Source organism: Astyanax mexicanus, chromosome 9 (assembly GCF_023375975.1).
Source record: "Astyanax mexicanus isolate ESR-SI-001 chromosome 9, AstMex3_surface, whole genome shotgun sequence".
Lineage (NCBI taxonomy): Eukaryota > Metazoa > Chordata > Actinopteri > Characiformes > Acestrorhamphidae > Astyanax > Astyanax mexicanus.
In genome coordinates, this window is record NC_064416.1 from 28772501 (window position 1) to 28800343 (window position 27843).

Sequence of the window (27843 nt, forward strand, 5' to 3'; positions counted from 1 at the left end):
GACTGGCTCTCTCTTTCATTTGTCTTTCTGTCTTTCATTTTCTCTGCCTTTCATTTTGTCATGTTTTTTTTTTCTCTGCTCCTTCTTTCCTACTCCCTCCCTCCCTGCTCTTGCTCTCTTCTCACCCTCTCTCTCTTTCTCTCTCTCTCTTTCAGTCTTTCACTCCCTCCCTGCAACCCCTCCCACTCCCTCTTTCTGTCTCTCTCTTTATCTTTCTCTCTCTCTTGTACTCTCTCCCTCTCCCTCGCTCTCTCACTCACTCAGTTTCTCAGTCTCTCATCCCCCGCCACCCCTCCCCTTTCTCTGCTCTTTCCTCTCACTCTTTCTCTCTTTATCTCTCTTTATCTTTCTCTCACTCCCCTCCCTCCCTTCTCTCTCTCTCTCTCTCTAACTCACTCACTCATCCCCCACCCCCTCCTTTCTTTTTTCCTCTTTCACTCTCCTTCTTCTTTCACATGCTCCCTCAATCACCCTTCTCTGCCTCACTCTTTCTCTTTCTCTCTCTCTCACTCTCTTTCAATCTCTCCCTCTCCCTCTCAATCTCTTCCTGTCTTATTCTCCCTCTCTCTGTCTGCTTTAAAAGCAGTAATTATGAATGACGTGGTTATCAGGGCATCCAGGTTCCCCTTCTCCCTCTCCCTCTATCTTTCTCTCTCTCTCTCTTTCTTTCTTTCTCTCTGTCTCTTTCTCTGTCCTCTTTCACTTCTGCCTTTCTCTTTCCCCATTTCACAGCTGTCAATCACCAGGGTTCTCTCTTTCACTGGTGTATTCTTATGCAGACGACAACAACTGTCTGTTTGCATATGTGCAAATATGTATGGGGCTTGGGTTTGAGTATCCACACTTCTCCAGGTAGTAGTAGTAGTAGTAGTAGTAGTAGCTCATTACACATCCGAATGAGGCGTTAACAGGTTTTTAAAGGTGCTTCACCCATAGAAAAGAGAGCAAGAGAAAGAGATCTCCAGACATTGTGTCATTCATTTGTTTAGTTTAGGTGTTTTGTGCTAATCTACAGAGGCCTCAAAACCTCACAACTAAGAATCTTGGCTATAAATGAATTCACCCTTCAGACTAAAGCAGAGCATTTAAGTTCACAATCATTAGCCTTCCTCCCCAGCTCTGGGTCAAGCTCTGCTCCAAAACTCCAGATCTCAAGACCTGAAGTTAACTCAAGTTTTTATTTGTATACTCATTAGCATTAGCACATTATTTAAGTGCTAGCATGCTAACAGCCCTTCTAGTCTCTAGGTCAGCAGTGGCAAAGCTGAAGCTCACAGGAAATGCTGTGGACAGTCCGCGGATGTGGACTTCCTGGTTAGACCTGGGCTCCCTTTGTGCGCTGCGTTCTTTTAAAGGCTGTTGAGGAAGGAAGCATGGCGCTTTACATAGATAGCTGTATCTCTCCATCTTACGAGATCTCTACTTTTCTGAATTGAAGTCTCTTGTGCTGTCTCTGGATAACTTCAGAAATCAGCATACAAGGATTTTTATAGCTATTATGTTAAAATTTTATATGTCACATTTGTCCCCTATCCCTCTTTTTTAAGTTAGCTCGCTCCCATGTTGTTACTTTGGAATGTATTTTAGACATTTACTGTGCTAACTATTGTCAAAATTAATGCATTTTTGAATTTATTTGCAGGTCTACTACTATAGTATTGTAACTCTTTCATCTTACTGTATGTTGAATGTAGTGTTGCTTATCGGTTGATTAATAAACTCCTCTTTTCTCTTTTTTAAAGCAGGAGCCGGAACATAACGTTCCAATGGTCCGCTGCTACTCTAAAGTGATGGAGCCGCATCATGTGGTGGACGCCGGCACACAAACCGACCCTGTGGTGGTCTTGTCCTTGGCCCAGGCTGCCGTTCTGGGCCTGATATCTCAGAATGAGATCTTTGGAGCCACCATCGCCCCCAATGGCTTCTACACAGGGGAGGCGCGTGAAGGCCCCCCTCCCCCTCCAGAGGCAATGGAGTACGAGTACACAGACCAGCTAATAGGTGCCAATGGAGACTACCTTCCTGAGCCCGACGGAGAGGACAAGAGGCCGGAGGGATCTCACGGACCTGAGCGGAGGCGCCCAGGTCCCCGGGGGAGGACAAGGAGACCCCGAATCGAAGTAGAGGCCGTGCACATGCCTGAGAAGTCCCCAGAGATACAGACACGTGTGAAAGGAGAGAAGCCTGAGTACTCCAGCCCCTGTTACCATACGAATATTCATCACGCTGATAGTGACTCTGAGGTGCTGGACCTCGCACCCCACAGGGTGCCATTAAAGGAGGAGCAGAGCAGCCAAGACTACCAAGAGTATGTGAAGGAGCCGAGCAGCCAGCATGCTAACGCAGACTCAGACATAGACTCTCATAATCACTCTCACTCTCATTCTCACTCTCACTCTCGGATTGTTCAATGCAGCCCAGTGGGCCATGAGAATGCCACTGTTATCCGGGTTGAGGAACACAATTTGAAAGAAGAGCAGCCGCAGGAGGAGGAGGACAGGGCATTGAATCTCAAGACTCCAGAGGAGGAGGTGAACCCCGTAATGAGGCGTTACTACGAGTCTAGCGTAGTTGCTTACGAAGCTGCAGAAATGGGTCTGCCGGCTGAATACGAGGAAAGCGGACAGGCTATGATGTGGGGAGACGGAGAGAATTCATTGGGGCGTCGGATGCAGATCGATCGACTGGACATCAACGTGCAGATCGATGAATCGTATTGCGTGGACGTGGGCGAGGGCTTAAAGCGCTGGAAGTGCCGCATGTGTGAGAAATCGTACACTTCCAAATACAACCTGGTAACGCACATCTTGGGCCACAATGGCATCAAGCCACACGAGTGCCTGCACTGTGGCAAGCTCTTCAAGCAGCCCAGCCACCTGCAGACGCACCTGCTCACGCACCAGGGCACTCGGCCGCACAAGTGCACCGTCTGCAAGAAGGCCTTCACCCAGACCAGCCACCTCAAGCGCCACATGCTCCAGCACAGCGACATCAAGCCCTACAGCTGCCGCTTCTGCGGCCGCGGCTTCGCCTACCCCAGTGAGCTGCGCACCCACGAAGCCAAGCACGAGAACGGCCACTGCCACGTCTGCACGCAGTGCGGCATGGAGTTCCCCACTCATGCCCACCTAAGGCGCCATCAGGTCAGCCACCAGGGCCCCACCACCTTCCAGTGCACCGAGTGCCACAAGTCCTTCGCCTATCGCAGCCAGCTGCAGAACCATCTGATGAAACACCAGAACACGAGGTCCTACGTCTGCTCCGAGTGCGGCATGGAGTTTGTGCAGATTCACCACCTCAAGCAGCACATGCTCACGCACAAGGTACTGACACAGCAGGCGCTCGAACACAAGGTACATTTACCCTCACTGCAGGTTTCTCAAGTTCCTCGTCCTAAATTCTCCCTTTGTGTTTGTTAAAATATTTGGAATTAAAGCCCTCAACTTCCAAAACACTCTCTTGATTTAGCTGTGGTCTAGACAAGGTCTAAGAACACATGTAAAAGAGCTTGCTCTGCTCTTTTGCATGTGTTGTGCTGGGTTTAAATATGTGCCAAAACAGGTTTCAGTGTAAACTGAAACTGCTTTTTCTGTCAGATCCCACCCTCTGTCCTAGTCCTCCGATTCACCTTTATGAGCTGCTGTAGAGCTGTTCATCTTACTCCCAGCACCAATCAGGACCGGCTTTTTCACACAGTGCATAGGCTCAGTAAATAAAGGAAGTCAAAGGTCATCTGCATTACAAATCAAAACACTGACCAGGCATGCAAGTACTTACTGTAGATATTACTGCATATCATTATCTCAAACTTTACCATAAAAGAGTTGTATATGATGGTCTTTCTCAGTATCTTGATGGCCACTGATGTAGCTTTTCTAATATTCACAGGTTTCTCCACTGTGAGCAATTAACTGCTGTGTAAATACTAGAGAATACTGTCTCTTTTCTCCTTACTCGTGACCCCAGATAAAATAAAGATAAACAGAGATAGCCAGATGAGCCAAACCTAGCACCAAAATGTTAGCATTATATTCATCAACCCCAATTTACTACAGGTAAACAGTGCATGTGTACATGACGACCAGATAAGGGGAAGAAATCTAGCCTGGTCTTAATGTTTTGGTCCATTGGCTCACCAATGTAACCTACCACTGCTTTACAAGGATCCACCTTTTTTAATTAAATGTCCCTTAGAGTACTAACACCAGACACCCCAATCAGTGCTGTTGTGACAGTTGTAACACTATAATTTAGTCCCTGGTAATTAGCATATATACTCATCAGCCATAACATTAAAACCACTGACATAACATAACATTTACTTATCTTATCAACAGTCAATCCTTAAAGTTGATTGGTTGCAAGCAGGAACAAAAGGCAAGAATGTTATCTGTGATCTAGGCCACATTGGTTATAGGGTGATTGATAGATTGATATTGGTAGGTGACTGGATAAGAGCACATTTAAAACATCAGGCAGATCCTGTGGGGTGTTCCTGCTAAAAGTGCTCCAAGGAACGACAGGGTCATGGGCGCCCAAGGCTGCTTAATCTGTGAGGGGGCCAAAGATTAGTCTGCCTGGACTGAAAATATGTATTTTTTAGTGTTATTGTTATGACTGATCAGTGCATATGACTTATAACAAGGAGAAATATGTTTCACATTTAATTGATAATTAAGTCACAGCAAAAAGAAGAAGAAGAGATCTCCAAAAAACAAAGACTGATAATCTAATCGTGTTAATTAAGCTGAATTAATAAAAAAATGTGTATGTTTTTTGAGCTTTTTAAGTTTTGATGAAGACTCATTTTTTTAGATGCTCGTCTTAACTGTGCTTTTGGATGCTTTAATTAAAAATTGCATACAAATAGCATTAAAATTATATATATTTTTCTATATATTTCATATCAGTATCAAGGTTTCCTACAGCATTCTGTCAATCATTTTATCTCCTAAGTTCCTAAGTGATATTTAACCCACTGAACATCCTGAGAGCATCACTACAGGACAGTGTGAATGTGTGTTCATTCATCTGACCTTATTTACTGAATGTAGGTACGTTGTTATAGTGATCCAGATAAAACTTAACTAGCTCCTTTTAAAAGTATGTTTGAGCTTCTACAGGTCTCTTTTAACCATTTAAATAATTCAAATATTCATATAATTTTTTTTAAATGTTCCATTTAACTAGTTGTGACACCATTTCTAGAACAAGATAAAATAAAATATGAGTTATGAAATTGTTGTCATCAGGATTTTTATGGCTTTAAAATATTAAGTCATAAAAACACAGAAAAAAAAACACACAAATGAACAGATTACTTAATTTATAAGATCAAAATTCAGAATTAATATCAGTATTATAAGAGATTTTTTTTAAACCTAAAGCTAATGTGCTGAAAAGTGCACACTTTCTACCCTGACCATAAATACTGTATTTTTTCCACTGTGGTTGCAGTACAGCCCCTATAACACTTGGTGGAGCTGCTGGGCTTTCAGTTGTATGTGCATTAGTTCTTGCCTGTCTGTCCTGCAGCAGTGTGATAACTATTCTGTGTGTGTGTGTGTGTGTGGCTTATTTCTCTCCTTCGTATTCTGTATGAATTCTTGTGAGCAAGCAACAATAGCACCAACCAATCTATAGATTCAGCAGGGTCTATGGCAGCTGCCTCCATTTCTCATTTAATTCCACTGCTAACTCCCCTCTCCCCACTCCGTTATCCACACACAAAGACACAGAGCCAACAGTAAATATGATGAGCTCATCATGATGATGATTTTTTTAAACTTATCAACATAAACAGAACTGCTGTTAATTACTTGTTGCTCTGTTTGTTTCTGTCTTTTTTTTTTTTTAACAGGGTATGAAGGGGTACAAATGTGATGTGTGCTCTCGGGAGTTCACCCTTTCGGCCAATCTGAAGCGACACATGCTGATTCACACCAGCGTGCGACCCTTCCAGTGCCACGTCTGCTTTAAGAGCTTTGTACAGAAACAGACCCTCAAAACCCACATGATCGTCCATCTCCCTGTCAAGCCCTTCAAATGCAAGGTGGGTTACTATATAAAGCCAGATTCTGACGTGTGCGTGCCGTACAGTACATGTGTCTACTGAATGTGATAATTTTAGGGTTTCCAGAATTGTGCTCGTCCTATTTATCGTTTACCCTCGTTCATCTGGTTTCACAGGTATGCGGGAAGTCTTTCAACAGAATGTACAATCTCCTTGGACACATGCACCTTCATGCCGGCAGCAAGCCTTTCAAGTGTATCTACTGCACCAGCAAGTTCAATCTGAAGGGGAACCTCAGCCGACACATGAAGGTCAAGCATGGCATCCTGGACGCCTCACCAGATGGACAAGGTAAGACTGCTCGCCCTTGTTTGTGACTCTGATCCTGAGGAGATCTTGCTCCTCCATTAGAATACAGAAGTGAATTTGTGATGTGCCCCTTTTAATTTAACCCTTTAACAGGCCTTGCCCTGTATACGGGCCACATGTGTAGGTGATACAAAACCCCTTTTCTCTGCAGTAAAATAGGTTTAGTGAACCCACAGCCATATATGTTGTTGCCCTTTCTACATGTGTTATAACTGAATAATAATGATTTTTAAAGTATTCACAACCTAATTAGTAACCATTAATAAACTAATTGTAAACCATTTATAAACTCTTTATAAAGGTAGTCTTATTTTAAAGTGGTACCGGAAAATATTTAAAAACATTGTAAATCTGCAACTGTCAAAATATAAACTATTTTAACCCCTTAACGCCTGTTGTTGCAAATATGCGACTAACCGTTTGATTCAATCAACCTGCCAAGATAGCGCCTGCATTCCCCCAATGCCTGTTAGTGCATATTCGCCACGGACCTAGGAACCTTTGACAATTTACAATTCAAATGAATCTAGAATTCAAATTAATGAAATGTTTCCTGTAATATTTGTGTATATTGTGTTGGTGACAGTAATTGGTTTTATTTATTATTGAATGCCTGCTGTTGGGTGCATAAATAAAACATTGATTTTTCACTGTTATATTACTCTGTTATTGTTATCTTAGTATGGACCATTATGTCTGCTGTAGCAAATTTGCAACATACCAAATTTACCCCAAATAGACCATATTGCCTGTTGTTGCAAATTTGCAACATTCTAAACTTTCTATTTATTTTTGTGCAAAAGTGAAATTAATAATCTCAACAATATTTACTATCTACTTAAAGGTAAAACACACATGAAACATTTTTTCATATACAGCTACATTAATTCAGGCGTTAAGGGGTTAAAGTGGTTCCTATTTTCCATTACCGTTACAATTAGGATTTATCAATCTCAAAACCTTGAAACACTTAAATAGAAATCCTAAAGATATAGGTGTTTAATATCGGGCGGACAATTAAAAAAAAAAATTGTTAAGGGGTTAAATAGGTAAGATAAATGTAGATAAATCATATGACTTAATCAATAGCTGACCACTGTAAATTCTGCATAATTATTATTATTTTTTGTTTTTACACAAAGCCATTCAGAGTAAATGGGCTGGTGTGAAGTGATACATTATACAGAAACCTACCAATTTCGTTCAAATACGGATCTGATCTGATTGTCACATGGTTAATTTCACCTCAAACCACTATATTGATTACATTATGGGAAAAATGCTTGAACTGTCAAATAAAGGTTTTCAAATAAGGAATTAAGACTTTCATATAAAAACTGTTAGTTTTACATGAGGAGGTGCTGTCATGTAATTTTACTAACAAGGACGTCCAGTACACATGGGAGAATACACTACTAAGGTGGGAGTAGCTACACCATTTACACAAGATCCATGTCTTGTTACCACTGACAAAGCAGTGGTAACAAGATTGGCCAGTAACCAATCTTATTTAATTGAATTTATGTTTTAGTTTGAAAATAAGTAGCTGCAAGAAGCATCAGACCCCTCAGAGGGCTCATCTTTGTAATTTGTGGTTTGTATGTTGTACACCACAGATTTAAACATCCCAGTGTATCAGTGCCTTGCATGGTGATGCTAAATGCCTCTCCTCAAGTGCCTCTGTATTGAGGAAAACTCGTTTTACGTAGAATATGACCAACATTTTCACTTTTACTGTTTTTATGGAGGCAAAGGCTCTCTGTAGAACTGGTCTTGTCCAAATACGAATTTAATATGGCAAAAAAGGCCCACATATGTTTTTATTAAATGTTTTAGGAAGCTGTGCATGTTTAAGAAAAGTACACCTGTCAGTCTGAGGATGGCCATAATTTACAGTAAAAAAAAAAAAAAATGAAATGGCATACACGCCTGAGGTCACAATATTGCAAAGAACTGTGCAGTGTAGACCTAAATTTAATTTTCTTTCCTTCTTCAGACAACCTTCCTGAAATGGAGGTCCATGAAGACTATGAGGAGGAGGGCTACGACTACAGTGAAAGGGAAAACCTGGCCAGTAACAATGCCCAAGACCTGGCAAAACTGGCAGAGCTGGGCTACTACAACTACGCCAAGGCTGCTGCCCGCTACGCCACAGCATGACCAGCTTCCAGAGAGAAGTCATGGCTGTTTCTGTAGCCCTCGTTGCTTCAGGATGGACTGATGAGGAAATGGCTGCCTAGTGACTCTGCACTGGATCCCCATTTTACGACTTCTGTAAGAGGAAGCGAGAACTTTTAAACCCCTCCCGTCCTCACTAGCTCCTGTTAAATAAGTTCATTTAAGCTGAGTGTAATACTACATCCATTTTAGGAGGAACACCGTGAGTGTTAAAGAGGGGCGACCACTACTGAACCAATCATGCATTCTGACCAATAACATCCTAACACCATGTTCCACTTGTGTGACTGCAGAATTACTGTGAGTGTAACATAATAGGAGCCTAGTTCAACAGCACAGTGCAAGTGTGTTTTATAGAGGCACTTACTCTGAAGAGACAGAGACAATCCCTAGCTCTTTCAAACATGTTGGAGCCAACTGTAACTGTATTGTAACGGACTTAACATTACAAGCACATTGGTGAGCTATGGCTCAGTGGCAACTTGTCCATTTTTTTTAGCCACTTCATAAAGGCCTATATGGACGCAACCAAAGCTGACATGGTGCAAATTGTTCCTTGTTTGTTTGGCTTTTACCACTGTGGTTTTAATTGTTTTTTTTAGGACACGGTATAACCTTTCCGAATCTTCCTCTGCAGTGTTTTTATTATTATTTTTTTAAATGAAGCATGTAGGATTTGTGTCCAGTGGATTAACAGAGTGGGAGGAAGCCTTAGTGCCTGCTGCATTCTGGGCTTGCCTGGGGCAAGTCTGCATCACCTTCCGGACACAGTTCAGTATTGTACCGTTGGGGTATAATGGAGCTGGAGCTTGTATTTATTGTGCAATGTTAGTTATTTTCTTGGCATGCTCAAGAGTAACAGACATTTTTGATGTTCCATATTGGGAAAGCCCTGTGTATTGTTTTAAATGGCTGGAATTATATCTGGGGTGAAACCATGGTAGCAGTGGCCTATTTTTAATTGTATTTTTTTGGTTTATTTGTTTTATCTTCCTCGCCCTGAACACTGCTCTTTTAATTTGGTCATTGTACCATAAAACCAAAAACACACAGTGTGTGAAAATCATCCGAAAAAAAAAAAACAAACAAACAAAAAAAATACGAAGTGTACATGCCTTCATTGCTATGGCTTTTGGTCTCCAGGGCTGAATGTGAAGACGATGCCCTGAAAATCTTTGGACAGAAATATTAACGGTCCTCGTGTGCAAGAGAGTGTGCAATCCATCATTGCCGTGCACACCTCTGAAGTGATGAACGACAGTCTGCAGACAAGCGACAGGGCCAGAGAAATGGCACAGAGTGATTGAGAAAATTTACAAATGTACTGCGTTATATTTCTGCTTAGCTTTACACAGACACTTCTGTCTGCTGTCCATCCGAACAGCCAATGCTTCGTTATGTTAATGCAGCACATTACCCAAAAAAAAAGGAAATAAGGGGGGAAATTGTGTGAATTCTGCTGTTTCAAATTGTGTCCTTCAGGCTTGAGCCATTATTATGAGAGAAAGGCGATTCACGGTTTAGTTTTGTATAAGCTTTCATTCTTGTGTTGCACATCATTGTGTATATGCTGTTGATAGAGTTCTATGTTAAATGTTGTGCTCTAGACTATACTGTATATTAATACATTTATTTGCCTTTAAAAAAAAAACTGGTGTCATGTTTATATAAATAGTGCAAGAAGAGAGGTTTAAACAAATTTATTAGAGGGTTTCTGAAATGGCCCTTTATCATTTTTTTTCATGATATAATACAGTATGGACATACAGTACTTCATCTTACAAAAATAAAACCTTGGAGTTGTGAGATGGATGATGGAGTGGACTGATGGCTCCAACACGTCAGCCAACAGAATATCCAAACAGCACTGCTACACAGAGAACTTCTAGCTTTTGTTATTTTAACTTATCCCTTCAGGCTTAATGCTTGTGGTTATCATGACCTTTTAAGTTAAAAATGAGGTACAAAAAAAAAGACAAGACGCTTTTCACCGGCCTCCTGTGTTCCTTCATTTACCCAGGGCCTTGTCAAGGTTGGTCTTGATTGCGTCCAGGAAGTCTGTGGTGTTGACGAAATGCTCATTGAGCTTCACACTGTGGCAAAAAAAATGGAAATAAAAATCAATAATTAGTAAAGTAGCAGCAGACACTCGTATGTAGGTAAGCCACTAAAAATCCAAAACACTAAACTAAAAAACTAAATCCAAAAATTATTATTAAATCTACACACAAATGTGAAACAAACTGCACTTTACACTGTTTGCTTTGAGAGTAAATAGTTTAAATAACTGGTGGTAAAGTGTTATCGATGCTGATAGCCAATGCTAACTTTCCTCAAGTTATAGACAAGCACAAACATCACTCCATGTAGATTAAAGTTTATACATAAATAATACATAAATTACATGAATAGAAGTACTAGACACACAATCACTGAATTCAGGTTTTTCATTCCCATTGTAACAGGTGTAGAAAAGCATGCTGGACTTTAGTAAGACAGGACTGAAATGTCGAACTATCCAGTCCGGCTTAAATATAACGAATGGCTGGTTCTAAAAAGCACACTGAACTTCACTTAACACTGCTCTTGGAGCTGCAAAAGGGACCTGACTTCATACTGTCTAGAAATACTGGGGTTAGAAACTCATGGGTATAATTGTTAAGGTCTGCTGAAAGTTAAATTTAATACTTGAAATTGAAGATGCAATTAAATAAAAAAAATAAATTTAACTACAATCAATTATATATATATATATATATATATATATATATATATATATATATATATATATATATATATATATATATATATATATATATATATATATATATATATATATATATATAAACAATATTGTTTAGTATCATTTATTTGGCCAAGCACCAAAAATGTGCCATTTTTGTTTGCAGAATATTTTTAACTACTCAAATTAATTAATTAGTTAATATAGATGTTGAAAAATAATTGTATTCCACTGCGCAAAAGTATTGTCTTAAGATGTAGGTTTTTATTTTTCCGTTCTGCCAATCATGCTCGCCACACTAGCCTTAGTATACTTGTGGGCATTTTATGTAATTATATTTATGCAAGAAACCGTACTGAACCACACAGGTGGCCCACATTGCTGAGGAAGGTGAATCTAATAATAATCTAATAATCTAACAACTACTGTATGTTAAAAAATGCAGATACTTTGCAATTACTACAAAAGGCAAAAATACCCCCATAAAATCTTTTGACTTTAGTTTTAGCTCGTACACCGGTGCATTTTACTTTTTACAGTTATCTACACTACAGGTTCAAAGTTATGTCGACACCTGCAAAACTTACTGTAGGAATAATATCAGAATCAGACAGTCCAAATATGCTATGGAGGGACATCATGCGCGGCTACACTGAAGCCATCACACGAGCCATTCTCTGTGGACTGAGGGGAAATAGTGAACTTACTTAGACAGGCCATGAATGCAGCCAGCTAAATCCTTGGTCATGACCCCACTCTCCACGGTGTCCACGCACACCTTCTCCAGAGTTTGAGAGAACCTGGGGGGATAAGAGGACAATTAGAGCAGCAGACATCACTACTCACTAAACCCATTAAACGTGTGAGGAGAAAACGATACTGTAGGATACAGAACTAATCGCAGTGCTCAAACTTTAAAATTGGTAGCTTTTCTAATGTGGACAGTATTTGAATTTGGTTGCTCAAAGAACAGAGGCTCTTTACATTGGTATTAAGGTAAATGCACCATCCATGTTATACCTAGCATGTTTAATCTTAGCAAATTATTTCAAATGAACAATGAAATTCTAATTACTGTTTCGGAGAGAACAGAACATTTTGAACAGTCTAAATAATGGTCTGGTTAATGCATAAACAATTTAATTATTATCAAGAGATCTGTATTTTTAATTAGATAATAAAATTATCTATATGTGGACATATAAATACATTCAAGCAAACTTGGGTGAACACTAGCACATGCTTCTACTACATACAACTGGCCAAATGCTTGTCTTCAAACCACTGTTAATGCAATGTAATTAACTGGGGATGTCAAAACTTACTTCTTTAACTAGCAGATGTCAATCCAGGCCATTACCACTTTCTTGGCCTTTAGTTAAACACTTGTACAGAGTAATCATCAAGACTGTTTTCCTGCTCACTCAGAACATAAGCCTTGATGCAAAAACCCACACTCACCTAATCAGGTCTGGGTTTCCATCCAGCTTGCCTCTGTGCTCCAGTCCCCTGGTCCAGGCAAAGATGCTGGCAATTGGGTTAGTGCTGGTTGGCCTTCCCTAATGGTACAGATTGAGAGAGAGGGGAAGAGAGAGGGGAGAGAGGAGAGAAAGGAAGAAAAATAAACACAAAGAAATTAAATGTGGAGAAAAAAGGTATACAAGATTATTGCCACGGTCATATTAAAAAGGGCAAGTAAGTAAGTAAATAAATAAATAAATAAATAAAAAACCCTTAAAAGGAAAACTGTCATAACCTGCAACACCACTAGATGGCAGACTAAGCCCAAAATCTTACCCATGAAACATCAGCACTTTATTGTGGGTAATTTACAGCAGTTTACAGACTTTACAATAGGCTTGAGATTCCTGTATTTGCAGATGAACAATATTTCAAACAAACAGTTTTACACAAACTGCTGCACTGAAAAAACTGTCCAGAGCAAAACTGGGAATATCCATCCCCCAAGCCTACAGTTCAGTCTCCACTAGCAAAAAGCAGGTAATTAACATAATGTGAAAATAGCATGCCTCAGAACCATAAATAACACTGCTGATTTCACTTCAAATTAAATCAATAAGCTAACCTATATATAAAAAGGAAAACCTGTAAAATACTATAAAGACAAATGTAATGGCTTTTTGTGGCATTTTTAAGTCATTTGGGAGACAAATAAAAGACTTTTGAGGATTCTGCAGTTTTTCTCGCTAGAACATAGGCTGTAAAAAATAAATGAACAGACTTTATCCATTTCTGTATATACACAGAAACCAGAAGCCACTGACCTTCTGATGCTCACGATAGTGCCTGGTGACTGTGCCGTGTGCTGCCTCAGCCTCAATGGTCTTCCCATCAGGACACACAAGCACAGAGGTCATCAGACCCAGAGAGCCAAAACCTGTTGACAAAAATCCAATTAACACTCATAATACTGTACAACCGATCCTATTAGGGTACACACTTGAACAAGACAGCATACTCTCAAGCTGTTTAAGTTTTAACTGGAGGAGAAGCAATACATAAACAGCCAAATTGGCCATGAGTTTGAGTTTACAGTCCAAAACAGTGCACTTAAAATCAGATATGGTGGTATGGTGTGTAGGACACACTCACCTTGAGCCAAGATGTCTGACTGCACATCTCCATCGTAGTTCTTGCAGGCCCAAACAAAAGCACCTGAGGACTTCAGAACCTGAGCCACCATGTCATCAATGAGCCTGTGCTCATACCAGATCTTCAACTTGTCAAACTCAGGTTTGTAGTTCCTGCAAAAAGATCAGCATCATATCACACACAGTTGAAAGGGTTTTAGTTTGGAAAATAATTATTACTTGAATGACCACTAGATGTCAGCAAATGTCATCTTGAAAACATTTAGATTTTCAATAAAATAGAGGAGTAAATCATTTTTGAGCTAGATAAATGCTTTCACTTAAGACTGATCACCCTGCACATAAGCATAACAACGTAATAAAATGTTATACTGACTTCTCAAAGATTTCCTGGAAGATGTCCTTGAAGCGTCCATCATAAGCCTTCAAGATGGTGTTCTTGGTGCTCATGTACAGAGGCCATTTCTTCTGAATGGCATACTGGAAGCAGCTGTGAGCAAAGCCAGTGATCGACTGGAAGAGGAAAAAACGAAAGAGGCAAGTCAAGTTAGTTAAAAAATACAAATGTTTGCAGAAAGACATGACCAAAAGGGGAAGTAGTAAGAAAACCCAACAACATTCTAAAGGCCTGAATGCTCACATTGGCTTGCATCATTAAAACAACAGAGGAAGACTAGCATGTTCGTTTCCTGCAGTGTAGACAGCAAGCTGATTGGCTCTTTCTGTTTAAAGACAGGTCTGTCTGTAAACTGATGCCATGTTTAACGTTACAAACCCTCCCAGTCACCTCTCAGCCAGTGACCGATCTACTTTATAACAGGTCTGTGCAGGTCACCTCTGCAGATATGTTATCAGTGTGCATGTGCATGTCATTTCAGGGACAGATTTATTCACATGGCAAAACCCAACAGAATTATATTATATATATATATATATATATATATATATATATATATATATATATATATATATATATATATATATATATAAATAAAATAGCCTATGAAGCATTTGAGTACAATACAAACTGAAAAAACTCTTAGACTTTCCAACTTTACTAATGGCATTTCAGAATTCAACAATTCAAGGAAATGCTGTAATAAAAAGTAAGTGCAGAACTTTATACATGTCTTACTGACTAGAGCTTTAAACTAGCTTAGGGCAACAAAATGACTTCTAAATGTCTAAAGCTAACTAACCTCCAACTGTGTTGAGCAATGGTGAAGCTGATTAAATCAGAGAGGGGAGGACACGCCTTTAACCCCGATTTTAAGGGCACTGCATCACAAGCCAATCAGAATCTTCACCAGTATAACCTGGTCGGAAGACCTCCACAAGAAAGTAGGGACAGACGGCTTCAGCCATTCTTTGAAACAAGGTCAACATGGCTCATATTACAGGTAACTGCTGGTGCAGCTGACTGATTTATCAAAAACTTGCTCCTCGTGAGGGAAAAACGATCAATCATGGAACTACTGTTGATTCTGCATGCTGGACTCAACTTAATATTGTGTTTATTAATCTAGCATTGATAGACATTTTTATATTGTCTTTAAGAAAGGAATGAGACTATTCTAAAAGAATCCAGATACTTCAATTTAACAATCCATTGCCTGCACTTTCCACAACTAGGACTAATGAGAACAAAGCTATGTACTGTACCAGCCAATTGTCAGGCAATATGTGATTGGTCAAAATGCATCTAGTTAGATTATCAAATTGTACATGCAATTAAGGATTACAGCAGCTCTGCAGGAGGCTTCTTGATCACAGGACGCTGCATGCTGATGCTGTTCAACTACTAGAAGGAGTTTGCAGGCAGCTGCAGGCGCTAAACCAGCTTTGTACTCTGCTCTGTAAAATGGCTCATTTCTGTCTTACTCACAGAAAGGGTTAAACTAATGATCCTTATCGAGCAATCAACTTAATATAATAGAGGTGGGAATATTTTAAAAACCTTTCCTGATACAATATTACAATATGTTGCCCATGATATTGTGAGTCTTAGGGAGTTTAGAATACCTGTGTTTCTATAAAAAAAATATTGATTGTAGAGCAAACCAAAATTTTACAACAAAAAGAATGTTACAACAGACAATACTAACTTATATAGGGAAATGTATCCAGCTAACTGCTCAATAGTTTGCAGTCTTTTACTGTAGGATTGCCTTTTCTGAACGCAATAGTTGCAAAAGCCTTCACATCACAGCATCAAAACATCTATATTTAAATAAAACGTTGATATAGAGCTCCCACTGGACCTGATCCAGAAACAGAGCTGGCTCTCCCTCCTGAATTCTGGCAGGGGGCAGTCTTGTCTCATGTTTGAACTGAACACTTGCAAGCTTCCTGCAGGTTCTTTAACCAGACATTATGGCAGATGATTATCAAATGAGATGTGACCCAGTGTCAGGTCAGGAAGATTAAAAAAAAAAAAAAAAAAAAAGTAAAGTGCAGAACTAAATATAGACCTCTACTTTCGACAGACAAGTCACTCAATAATGACAATGGGTCAGATTCAGGTTATCTTAGGTTAGTGCTGGACTGTATACCGGTTCATACGGTAGGGCAACTTTGAACCGGTATGCTTTTTTCACATACCGCCATATCCCCCTGTTTGTGTTAAGAAATTCACACTTCATTCACATGCTGAGCTCATGGCCAGACAGTGGTCTGCTCAAGCACCAATCAGAATGCTCCAGCAATTAGAGTGCAGAGTTGAGGAGAACACAGAAGTGGATTTGGATGGTTCAAGGCTTTACAACGAACATCATTTATTTATCGTGTTCATGATTTATTTATCAGTGTTTATTAATGTGTTCATATCTGTTTAGTGGTGTATGGAGTGCTGGTGTTGTCTTTGTAGTTATTGTTTGAAAATTACTCTGTTTAGTTCAGTTTAATTTGAATCAACACTGGGACAGCTTTGTCAAGTAGCATAACAAGCTAATGCACTGGAAGCACCTCTCTGGAAATATAACCACGTGACGCAGCTGTGATTGATCCGCAGGGCCTTGCATATCTATTAAATGCATTATTTAAAAAAAAATATTTAGAGTGGAAATTAGAGTGGCTAGAGTGGAATATATATATATATATATATATATATATTCCACTCTAGCCTACAACATTTAAGCATGCACTGATTAAATGTGTAGAAAGTGTTGCCCAAATTAGAAACACTAAAGTGATAATCATCTTCTCCCACAATGTGAACTTATTCTAGACATAAGTAGTATGATTATAACCTCAAATTGCTCTAACTGAAAGTCACATTCACCCCATGCTTAAGATAAGCTTAATTATTTTAGGATCTTTTTTGTCTGTAATGCTATTTAAACTGTGGGCACAGTCCTTTTTCTTTTAGAAGGATTCCCAAAAGAAGAGCCCAAAACTAAAAGAATAATTAAGGATGGTTTATAGTGTGAAAGCAGTGGTGGCTTGGTGGTTAGAACACTGGATAACTGATGACAATATTGTGGGTCTGATTTCCAGGTTTTCCTAGCTGCCACTGCTGAGCTCTTGAGCAGGACCTTAGGTGGTCAGCGATAGCTGCCACCACTCTGTGCATGTGTGCTCACCAGCACCTCTGTGTGTGTGTGTTCTATGTGGGTTATTATCAGAGGAAGACAAATGTTGACTGTCTGTCTTTGGATGAATTGAGTTAAAATGTATGGATGAATTATTAATAATAAAAAACCCTAACTGCTTGTCATGAAGGCACATAACCATAAGGGTTAATAGGTCAGTGGTTACAGCTGGTAAAAACTGGTAAGACAAATAGTAAGGTCTGTAAAACCAGCTTTACACAATATGCTCTGAGATACAAAGCGAAATAGTAATTCTAGGTCCCAATAACATATACACAATACACAACCAAAAGTACAACACTTAAGAAATTACACATTTGCTTTCTTTTTGCAATATGAATTAGAATGTACAGAATGTATGAAAACACAGTTCATACCTCATCGGTGTTGTACATTCCCATTCCACAGCCACCGGCTGGGAAATCGTACACCTCCCACTGTTGACCTTTGCTCCCGTCGGATGGGATGAAGTTGATCATAAATTTGCCAGGTTTGTTGATGACAAAGTCTGTTGCTCTGTACTGTAAAACAGAAGATGAAATTACATAAGTACAGATGTTAGACAGACAGACATTGCAATTCAGACATCATAATTATACATTATAATAAGAGGACAGGAAGCAAAAATAGCAGACCTGGTCACCAAATGCATGTCTGCCAATTGTGATGGGCTGTGTCCAACCAGGAACTAGCCTGGGAATGTTCTTGCAGATGATTGGCTCACGGAAGACTGTGCCACCCAGGATGTTCCTGATGGTACCATTGGGGCTTTTCCACATTTTCTTCAGGTTAAATTCTAAGTTAAACAACAACAAAATTATTCAAGGCAATAAAACACTTCTTAATTACTTCACAAGATCATTCACAACTTCATTCAGCTTTTATATTATACTCTGAAAACAAAATCAAACCTCACCTTCAACCCTAGCCTCATCAGGAGTGATGGTGGCGCATTTGACAGCAACATGGTACTTCTTGGTGGCCAAGGCAGAGTCGATAGTGACCTGGTCGTCGGTCTGGTCACGGTAAGGTAGACCCAGGTCATAGTACTTCAGGTCCACATCAACGTTGCTCAGGATAAGCTGGGTAAAGCAAACGCAAACAGTTATGCAAATCAACACACTGCTGTAATAGATGATTATGGGGAATTTCAGAAGGATTGGAAGTGGTTCCCCTGTGGAATTGAGCTGTCAGCCTCTCATTGGCTGATTATATGACCTTCATTACTTGGGTGTTCTCATTGGCTGTTTTGTAATTATGTGCGTTTTGAAAACTGGAACGTTATTAACTTTTGTCTCGTCCTCTGATTGCCAAAACGAATCATTTGTTTATTTATTTTTTGGTATCTCTAATAAATAGGAAATTCTCCAGTCAGCAAGTATTGCTGGCTTTTACTATTTTTTAGTGGATGATGTTGGGAACAACTATGAGACACCACAACCCTAGATATATTAATATATGTATTTTTAAAATGGTATTTGCATTGTTACCCTGGTGACAATGGTTTATCAAGAGAAGTATAGTATTAAAAACAAGCACCAGGTCAAAAATAAGAGACTTAACCATCCCGCTCAAGTTTATATTAAAATTTGTTAAACAAAGTAATACATCCAATTTATTTTTCTGATAACCCCTGTTAAGAGCTTGCAGCATCGTGGGTGATTTGTTTTTTTTTTGTGAAGGGAAGGTTGTGCGTTTCGTATTTGTGTCAAACATTGATGATCAAATCTTAAAAGGTCACAGCAACCTGTGTCTGAGGTTACTAATGCTATGTAGTTAGAGAAGAGTAGAGTAAGGGGGAAGGAATTTGTCCTCAAATTTAACCTAGCTGTTAGGTGCAGGATTTATCCTCTTCCTGAATTATGTACTCTGATTTCTTTGTTGTGTTCTAGTTCCAAAGTAAACACTGTCTAAAATATAATAACCAAGTAAAAAAAACAAAAAAGTTAATTTTACACAAACACACTTAAATAAAATACAAACTGAAAATACAACTGAATTTCTGAAACTTCTCAGAAGCATAAGACTCAAAGTTAAAAATTTAACTGACCACAATACATCCAAATATGTTTCCCAAAATGATATCACAATACTGTGATTTTACTCCTAAGAATATTCCTAAATAAGAAAATATCAATAATTGGGGATTTATTGGTGTCAGTTTCAGAGAAATTACAACCAACTCTAACATTGTAATTACGCATTAGCAACCACTGATACAAAATTGTATCACATTTTCTAATCTCCAGTTTGAAAGCATTATTTGCTGCTTAGATAAAAAGCATGCCTGTGGCAACTTCATGCTCTCCGTTTGAGCCAGCAGAATTTTAACCCAGGACACGTCATATTAAGAGCCAGTTTACCATCTGCTGATTCTCAAGGGCAGTCACCCAGTCTGTGACCGACTATAGCCCTAGCCCATTTTATTACAGTGATAATCCTTTAGCTCTCCCTCTCACCCTCACCTTGCACACCTCATCATCAGAACTGCATTCAGGCATGTCCTACACACTTCCTCTGTAGGTTTCATACATCATTTTCCTCCTTTTGATTCGTCCTCGCCCCATTTTACTGTGTGCCTTTTCTCTCACTGTCTGCTGCTCGCTTGTTCTTTCTCACTCTGCCGCAGATATAAAAATAGACCACTCGGCCTGCCTGCCTCCCTCCCTCCCTCCCTCCCTCCCTCACACAGTTTGCAGTCACTTTCCCCTCCCCCATTCCCATTCTCTGACTCTCAATTTTTAAACACCTTCTCTTTGATGAACTCCCAGATGATCCTGGTCATCTCATCTCCGTCCATCTCCACCACTGGCTGAGCCACCTTGATGCGTTTGTCAGCATCTATAAGGAGGAGAACAGAAAAGGAATTAAGTTTTTCTATTTTATGAATATGGACCACATGCACACAACACATTTTAGTAGCTACAAGACCATAAAATGATCCCACTGAAAATATTTAAATACATATTTTTTTCCTGCCATTTGTTCTTTTCAACAGACTGATGACTCATTTACAATCAAGAGGTCTTTCCTTCTCTCGTATTTCTGAAAACATATTTTTCCAGACCGTGACAATATTCTATACACATTATTATATAATTATATATTTCAGTACATCTACAGGAACAAATAAATGGAAAAAAAGTTACATTTCAAACCTGAACCTCTTTAAAGGGCGTACTTCGAGTACTCATCCATTATAAAAGTAGGCTAGCTTTGATTGATTGGCTAGACATAAATAAAACAAAGACATCAGCTACAAACAAGAAAATACAAAATCAGAATCAGAACATTTTAATTACAAGAGTTTCAATATATACAAAGTTTATTTGATCCCATTTGTGCCTAATTCTATGCATTTTAAAACCTAAAAATTGTGTGACCAAAAAAAAAAAAAAACAGAACAGGCTTAAAAATAATAATAATAATAATAAATAAATAAAAATTTTAAAAGACTGATTCCACAGTGCCCTACATACACTGGACAGAACTTGCTCATTCTAACTTGCTTAAAATCTGCAACATGCACGTTTATATATAATATGCTGCATTTGTATAGAACAGATGCAAGTGACTGTATCTCGTTAAAGCTGGGGAGTGGGCTTCTCACAGGAAGACCTGTTAACTTATCTGTTAACTGACAAAACCATATGGCTTGGCTGACACACGTTTTGTTCTACTGTACATCTCTCCCACATTTAAGCATTACTGAACCACTGTGTCACCAAAGGTTTCATTAAGTCAAGTAATCAATTTAGGCACTGTATTTTTAGAAATTATTCATCTGCCCTAAACAGTCTTGCCAAGATAGACAACTGGCCATTTTAAAATTGTATAATATTTTAAATTATATATTTTGCTTAAATAGAGTGTGGTTGTTTTTAAACTCAGTCTACTGTGCATTGAGAATGAAAATGAAGCCAAGAAGTGAGTAACAAGACCCACACCCTGGCAGGGGAGTTGGTCACAGTCTTGCTTCACCTAAAGTTCAGGTACAGAGGAAGGAGAGCATACTGCAGTCAAAACTTATGAGGTAAAAGTCTAGAGATAAGGCTGCATGACTTTTACAAGGACACTGTGAAACACTGTCCGTCTCATGTGAATTTACAACAGATATCTTAACACACCTTAGCTATAAACAATGCCAGCCTATTCAAATGATATAATGTATATAAAATATGACTTTGGGAGCATAGTTGTAATTTTTGTAGTTTTCTATTCATAAGTCAGAATATATTAGCATCTGAATAAACCCCCAGTGCAGCTTGCAAAACCAGTGAAATATAGCAATTTGCAGTTTCTAAGGCTGGTAACTCTGGGGAACTTATCCTCTACAACAGGGGTAACTCTTGGTCTTCCTTTTCTGGGGCAGTCCTGATAAGAGCCAGTTTCCAATCTTTTGGTTGGTACTGCATATAGAGATGAGTTATGTCACAACCCCCACCTCTTGTGTGTATTGAAGTAACACTTCTACACACCCTCTACAACAAGCCGAACAAGCTGATGGTGCTTTTAAATACGTGCCAAGACCATATGACATGCCTACAGCATCCTTGGAAATCTGTTATGGTATATACATCTCTCAAGTATCTTAAGAACATTTGTATAATTTACTGTATACATTCTGAAATCTGGGCAAAACCTTGCATGTGTGTGCTAGGTTTATGATGGAAAACTTGCTACATACATAAATAAAAATGAAAAGACTATCCAGGAAAGGCAACAACATAAGAAAGAGCATATCAAATTGGTTAAATAACAAAACTACATTTTCAGATGGAATTTCAAGGGCAAAACCATAGGTCTAAACAAATTAGACCTTTAGTCTCCACAGTCTAAATACACCACCTTCTTTAAATCTATGCATGGGTTACTTTTTTTTACAATTTTATTTGCACAAGTCCTGCATATCATGTGCCCTCTAAAATGTGTACTTGAGCAAGGTGCAGACTAATCTCCTTGGCCATGTAGGCAGCCATGTTCAGGGTAATGTAGCAGAGGACAGCCAAGCAGGCTCATCTTTCATACAGCGCAACTGTGCCATGTGCACTGCATTATGGGTAGGGTCTTTCAGACTCAAAAACAAGCATGAGCACAGAGAGGGATACAAAAGAAAAACAGGGAACCGAAGGAAAAATAAGCAAATTGATGATCAGAACAAGTAGACACTGCAGGGTGAGAGGAGGAGAGGAGAAGAGGAGGGGGTAAGCTGGACAAACAGCCATGATTATGTAAGCATGCTTCAGTCCCCTCTTCAGAGCAGCAGTGAATTCAGTGCTTTCAGCTGCATGGGGAATTAATCCTGGAGCTCTGCACGTAGGCTAGCTGCGCCGGGCTTACAGGCATGAGCCAACTTGTAGCTGTAGCTAAGAGAACGATGAACTGCTGAAGACTCAAATCTGTTTCTTCCCAATGCAGATTTTCAGGAATCTCATTATTGAAGAATTTGCTCAACTACACACAAGAACTTTCCCATGAACTGCTGATACAAGTCCAACACTCATTCATGGTTAGACCATGACTGAAAACAAATGAATGAATGAAACAACCCCTGGTATTCACAGTGAACAACAGAACTATTTTGTGTGTAGTGGGGCCCCACACTGTCAGTGCTCACAATTTTAAACACAAATCCATCCAATCCTAACACATAGCACACCAAGTCATACAACTTCTGCTGTGTTAAAAACAGAAATACAGAACAGAGGCCAACAGAAAAGCACAATATAAATGATAATGATATCATGAAACGATCACACACAGACCTTGACAAAGCGGGAAAAGGGGAAGAGCCACCTGCTAATGGAAAGTCAATGCTACTAAAAGCCAGGTTTCTACAACCACCTACAACTGATTTGCAAATGAAGCCATCACCCATTCTCCAATCAAAGAGCACAGGCCAAGATCATGCAGCTTTTGGTACCTGGTGGCAATGCAGTTTAATATTCTACCCAAACACAAAAAAAAAATCTAATTTTAAATCAAAAGTTTTTTTCCCCACCTCTCAGTACTAGAAGCAAATATGCTTGGGAAAGTCAACCCCTTGCGTCTTGTGACTGGAATAAGAGAGTTCCTGTATCACTGCCAGAGACTTTATGAAGGCAAAACAGAGCTAATAATACAGCACAAAATGTAATGCCACTTCACATTTAACCTACAAGCAACCCGACAACTCAAGAGTTGAAAAGAAAAAACACTTTCAATAACAACAACAACAACGGCGATGAGGACTAACCAGAAACCAGTAACCGATTTAAACACAAAAACTAACTCAACCAAGTCTTCCTCTATAGAGACAACTTCCATAGAAACTGCTTTCTAAAAACAGTACACATTAGCGCTCTATTGACCTCACTGTTCTGTAGTGCAGGTGAATAAAGCTCAGGGACATGGAGGGAACTTGTTCTGCCCTTCATCTGCCCTAGTGGCCCACACACAACTCAAAGTCAAAGAGGGCTCAGGACAAAGTCTGTAGGGCTTTCTCTGCCTCAGGGATTTAACTAGCTAACTAACAGAGAGAGTGAGCATTAGCTAACACTGAATGGGATAAGCAGAATATTCCTCTTAGAAGAAGTGTAACTAAGTTCTCAATCAGTAAGTTTATATCTAGTTACAGCTTGTATTGAGAAAGGTAGTATTAGCTTAAGTAACTTAGCTAAACGTGGCTTGTATAAGCCAAAGCTGCAGGGAAAAGTTATGTCCTCAAAAACTAGCTTCTAGTCAACTAATTAACTAACCTATAAACCTGTATATTAGCAAACCATCTGACTAATGTTATAGCTAGAGCTGCAAGTCTCTGGAAGCCCGACATCCTCAACGTCTGACCTTGAGATAAGGCTTGATAAACCTCGCTGAACAGACGTGTGAACTGCTTTTATTACACAGTGAGTGAATTTAAGCACACGGACGATCCATTTGGACAGCTTGGTGCCATATTTTTATAGTATAGCTAGCGTTAACCAGCAGCTCTGATAATTCAATCCCCCTACTCCATTTGCTGAAGAAAAGTCACGAGACGTGCCTTAAAACACGAACCCAAAAAAGCCGGTTTCAAGTGAAACGTGTCAACTTTAATATGTACAGGGTTTTTATGCACTAGATGATTCTGAACGCCTGTTTGTATTCATTTGACGTCCGCTGGCTTCACCGCGTCCCGGAGGAAACGGGCGCTTTTGTGTCAGCAGCTTTTAGACAGACAAAGAGAGAGGGGCTAGCGTTAAGCTAACGAGCCGAGCTAGCCTCCTCCTTCCCCTTCTCCTCCTCTCCTGCAGCTGTAGAGACTTGGTGTTCTATCGAGTTGTGCTACCCTGTCAAACCGTGCTACCCTAGCGTATATATTTATTTAACTGTACAAATACAAAATAAGCACTATATTAGAGCATGTTCCCAGTATATCTAGATTTGTATAACGTTATTTGGATAGCATAAATTACTGTATCGTGGTATAGGTCATTACAAACTGCTTCTCTATTTTTTGTAAATATTAAATTGTTTTTTATTATTATTGTTAATAATAATAATAATAATAATAATAATAATAATAATATTATTATTATTATTATTATTATTATTATTATTATTATCTGTTAAATTCCATTTACACTTCTATGTAGTGACAAGGAGTCCAGGTTGTTTAATGTATATAAAAAAATTATTTAAAAAAAAAACAACGAGAAATAACAAAAAAAGTGTAGGTCAGCGCATGCGCAGTACCTTAAGGACGCACGTCTCGATGGGCAGCATAACTTGACGGAACACCCCGGCGGATTTTCTAGATATTTTACTAGCGTTAGTTTGGTCCTTCCAGAGGTGATTCGGTTTATGTTTCCATTACGTTTGTATAAATAAAACAAACCCGTGTAAAGCTAAGTGGTTAACGCTAGCTAAGGTTTTGGGCTTTAAGTGCAACCAGAAATAAAGCAAAAACAGCAACGAGGAAAACGAAAGACGCTGATGTTTCCGTTTCATTCATAATCAGCTGTAAACAGCGAGCGGCCGCCTACAACTCAGAAACGCTTCGTTAAATCTCACAAACAATAATTCACCTTTTCACCAGAAACTAAAAACTCACCAGACATAAACTATCCAACGCTAACAGTCAATATTTGACGAGTTAGGCAAATAATACGTTATGAATTGTGTAACGCTATAATTATTTTAAAACTCACAGTTCCTCTGCTGCAAACTCTGGCACGTAGCTGGGGCGAGGACTGCAGGGCTTTTAGATAGAGCGGCCACGGAACGGCTGAGGGAGCTGAGGACCTTGAGGTAACCTGCCATGTTTCGCAGACGTTTGCTCACAGCTGCTGACCGACTCTCACTCCGACCGAAGGAAGGGCCGGATTACCGCGCGCAGCGATAAACCTCGGCTCGGGGGCTACGTCACAGCCAGGAAACTGGGCGGAGCTTCAACGTAGCGCTGACTTTTTTCTCTCCACTGCGGCCAATCAGCGTCCGGCCTCTCCGTGAACCTTGGTACATACTTGGTAGTGATGAGAAGTTCGGATCACTCAACTGTACCGATTCTTTTGAACAGACAGTTTAAATGAATCAGTCTTCCGACTGACTCAACGATTCACATCATAGGATTCATAGCCACATGTGCGCAGAGTTGCCAGGTTCACGGTTTTCCCTCTAAATTGAGCTTGTTTAAAAATCCAGCCGCTGGTGCAAATTCGGGGGTGGTGGGGTGCGTTTTAGGCTACTTTTAAAAATTACGGAGAGAGAAATCACATATATTCAAAAAATCACCAGGCGATGAAAAAAATGTTAAAGGAGAGAAGAGAGTTCAGGAGGAGCAAGAACAGAACTGAGTAAAGTTTTTTTTTTTTGCTAATTATGTTACTATTAAATGTTCCTGACTGGGACATTAAATTGTTATAAAATAACCAATAAAACACTAATGTTACAATATTATTAATGACTTTAAGGAAAATAGAAATATAGACAATAAATCCCTTATAAACAAAATACTAAGTCTCAAAACTTTGCCATTTGCTTCGAAGGTGTGGCAGACAGATGTTTTGGGCTAGTTTGGGTGGGTTTTAGACTGACTTTGAGCTGGATATTTTTGTTGGACCTGGCAACCCTGCATATACGAGTCAGTTCAGCTTCGTTAGCAGAGCCAGACAGTTCGTAATCTCCTCAAACAGGCACGGCAAGTCTGCTGTTGCTGTTTGTGTTTAGATAAAGCAAACATTGATCCTCATTTCTCGACATTATGTTTCTGAATGTAGTATGTAGTTAGCAATGTGAGATTAAACCGTAATGCTCGTATTAATAATGCGACAAACTGTAACCCGCCACATATCAGAAAGAAGAGGAAGTCTGTTTGGTTCTGTGATCCTACAGAGAAAATATCAGAGTTTATTCAGAATAGTGGTTGATAAAATGTTGCAACGCGTCATTTTTTTTGTTCTCTTTTCTAATATTATAAGATTAAATAGTGAAACATGTTTTATAGCGTTTTTTATAGTTTCAACCGGTTCCACAAACAAGTTCGACTCTTGGTATTGCGAGTCGGTTCAATAGAATCATATCCATCATACGAGTCTGTGTGGTTCTCTGATCCGACAGAGAAAATATTAAAGTGTATTCAGAATGGTGGTTGATAAAATGTTGCAACGTGGCATTTTCTTATCCTCTGATGTTATGAGTATATATAGTAAAATATTATTTTTATACCATTTCTTAAGTTTGACTCTTATTGCGAGTCGGTTCAACAGAATCCAGTCGGAGTTTACGGTAATCTCAATTCGTCTGCTGCGTTTCTGCCTTTTTCTTTTTGTGTATATGTGTGTCTGATTAGTTACTTTTTACATAAATGTCAGATGACATTGTAAACCTGTCTCTGCTTCGTTTAACCTTTGTTTCTGTCAGAATTATGTTTGGTCATAACAGTGTCCATAGTGTACCGAACGATAGAGAGGACTGTGAGATGTGGGAGGTAAAAATAAAGCCGCATGCCGTTGTTTCGTCGTTAAGCAGGGAGCTAAATTTACCCGGCCTGAGAGAGATGCCGTACTCAGCGAGGGAATGACACGTGCGCAGTCATATGACCCGAGCTGAGCCCAACCAACAGCCAGCCAGCAGACTATACACTATACAGCCTTAAACCCGCCAACTGGGTAACTGTTCTCTCAGAGACTGTTCAATATAAATACTCTATTACAACATACTGTAGTTCTTACTAGTAAAAAGGCAAGATATCTTATAATGTAGCTTTTCTCTATTATATGGAGTTTTAATAATGTTGGCATATTACAATTTAGTCACAATTACAGTGGTACCATATCTAGTTACAATGATTTTGTAGATCCGTGTATCTGAAATTGTCAG

At 39.3% G+C, this 27843-nt stretch overlaps 2 protein-coding genes across 7 annotated transcripts in view; one reads left to right on the plus strand and one right to left on the minus strand.

Annotated features, from left to right (window-relative positions):
* Positions 1-9619, plus strand: part of znf710a (zinc finger protein 710a) — a 35727-nt gene extending 26108 nt beyond the window's left edge. For 3 of the 6 annotated variants that reach the window (XM_022679780.2, XM_049483523.1, XM_007254486.4), the window contains 4 exons: positions 1743-3353; positions 5861-6052; positions 6190-6364; positions 8379-9619. In XM_022679780.2, the coding sequence (XP_022535501.1) occupies positions 1767-3353; positions 5861-6052; positions 6190-6364; positions 8379-8542 (2118 nt within the window). In that variant the 5' untranslated portion in view covers positions 1743-1766 and the 3' untranslated portion in view covers positions 8543-9619. The remainder of the gene's footprint in view (positions 1-1742; positions 3354-5860; positions 6053-6189; positions 6365-8378) is intronic. The other 3 variants (XM_022679781.2, XM_007254487.4, XM_007254488.4) reach the window with 2 other exon arrangements.
* Positions 9620-10245: 626 nt separating this feature from the next.
* On the minus strand, positions 10246-25854 carry idh2 (isocitrate dehydrogenase (NADP(+)) 2). Its single transcript, XM_007254485.4, has 11 exons — positions 25674-25854; positions 20255-20346; positions 18422-18587; positions 18141-18301; positions 17883-18026; positions 14292-14428; positions 13917-14068; positions 13589-13701; positions 12765-12862; positions 12011-12103; positions 10246-10653 (listed from the first exon to the last, which is right to left on the minus strand). The coding sequence occupies exons 1-11, from the start codon at positions 25783-25785 to the stop codon at positions 10569-10571; spliced, it is 1353 nt and encodes a 450-aa protein (XP_007254547.3). The 5' UTR covers positions 25786-25854; the 3' UTR covers positions 10246-10568.
* Positions 25855-27843: the final 1989 nt, after the last annotated feature.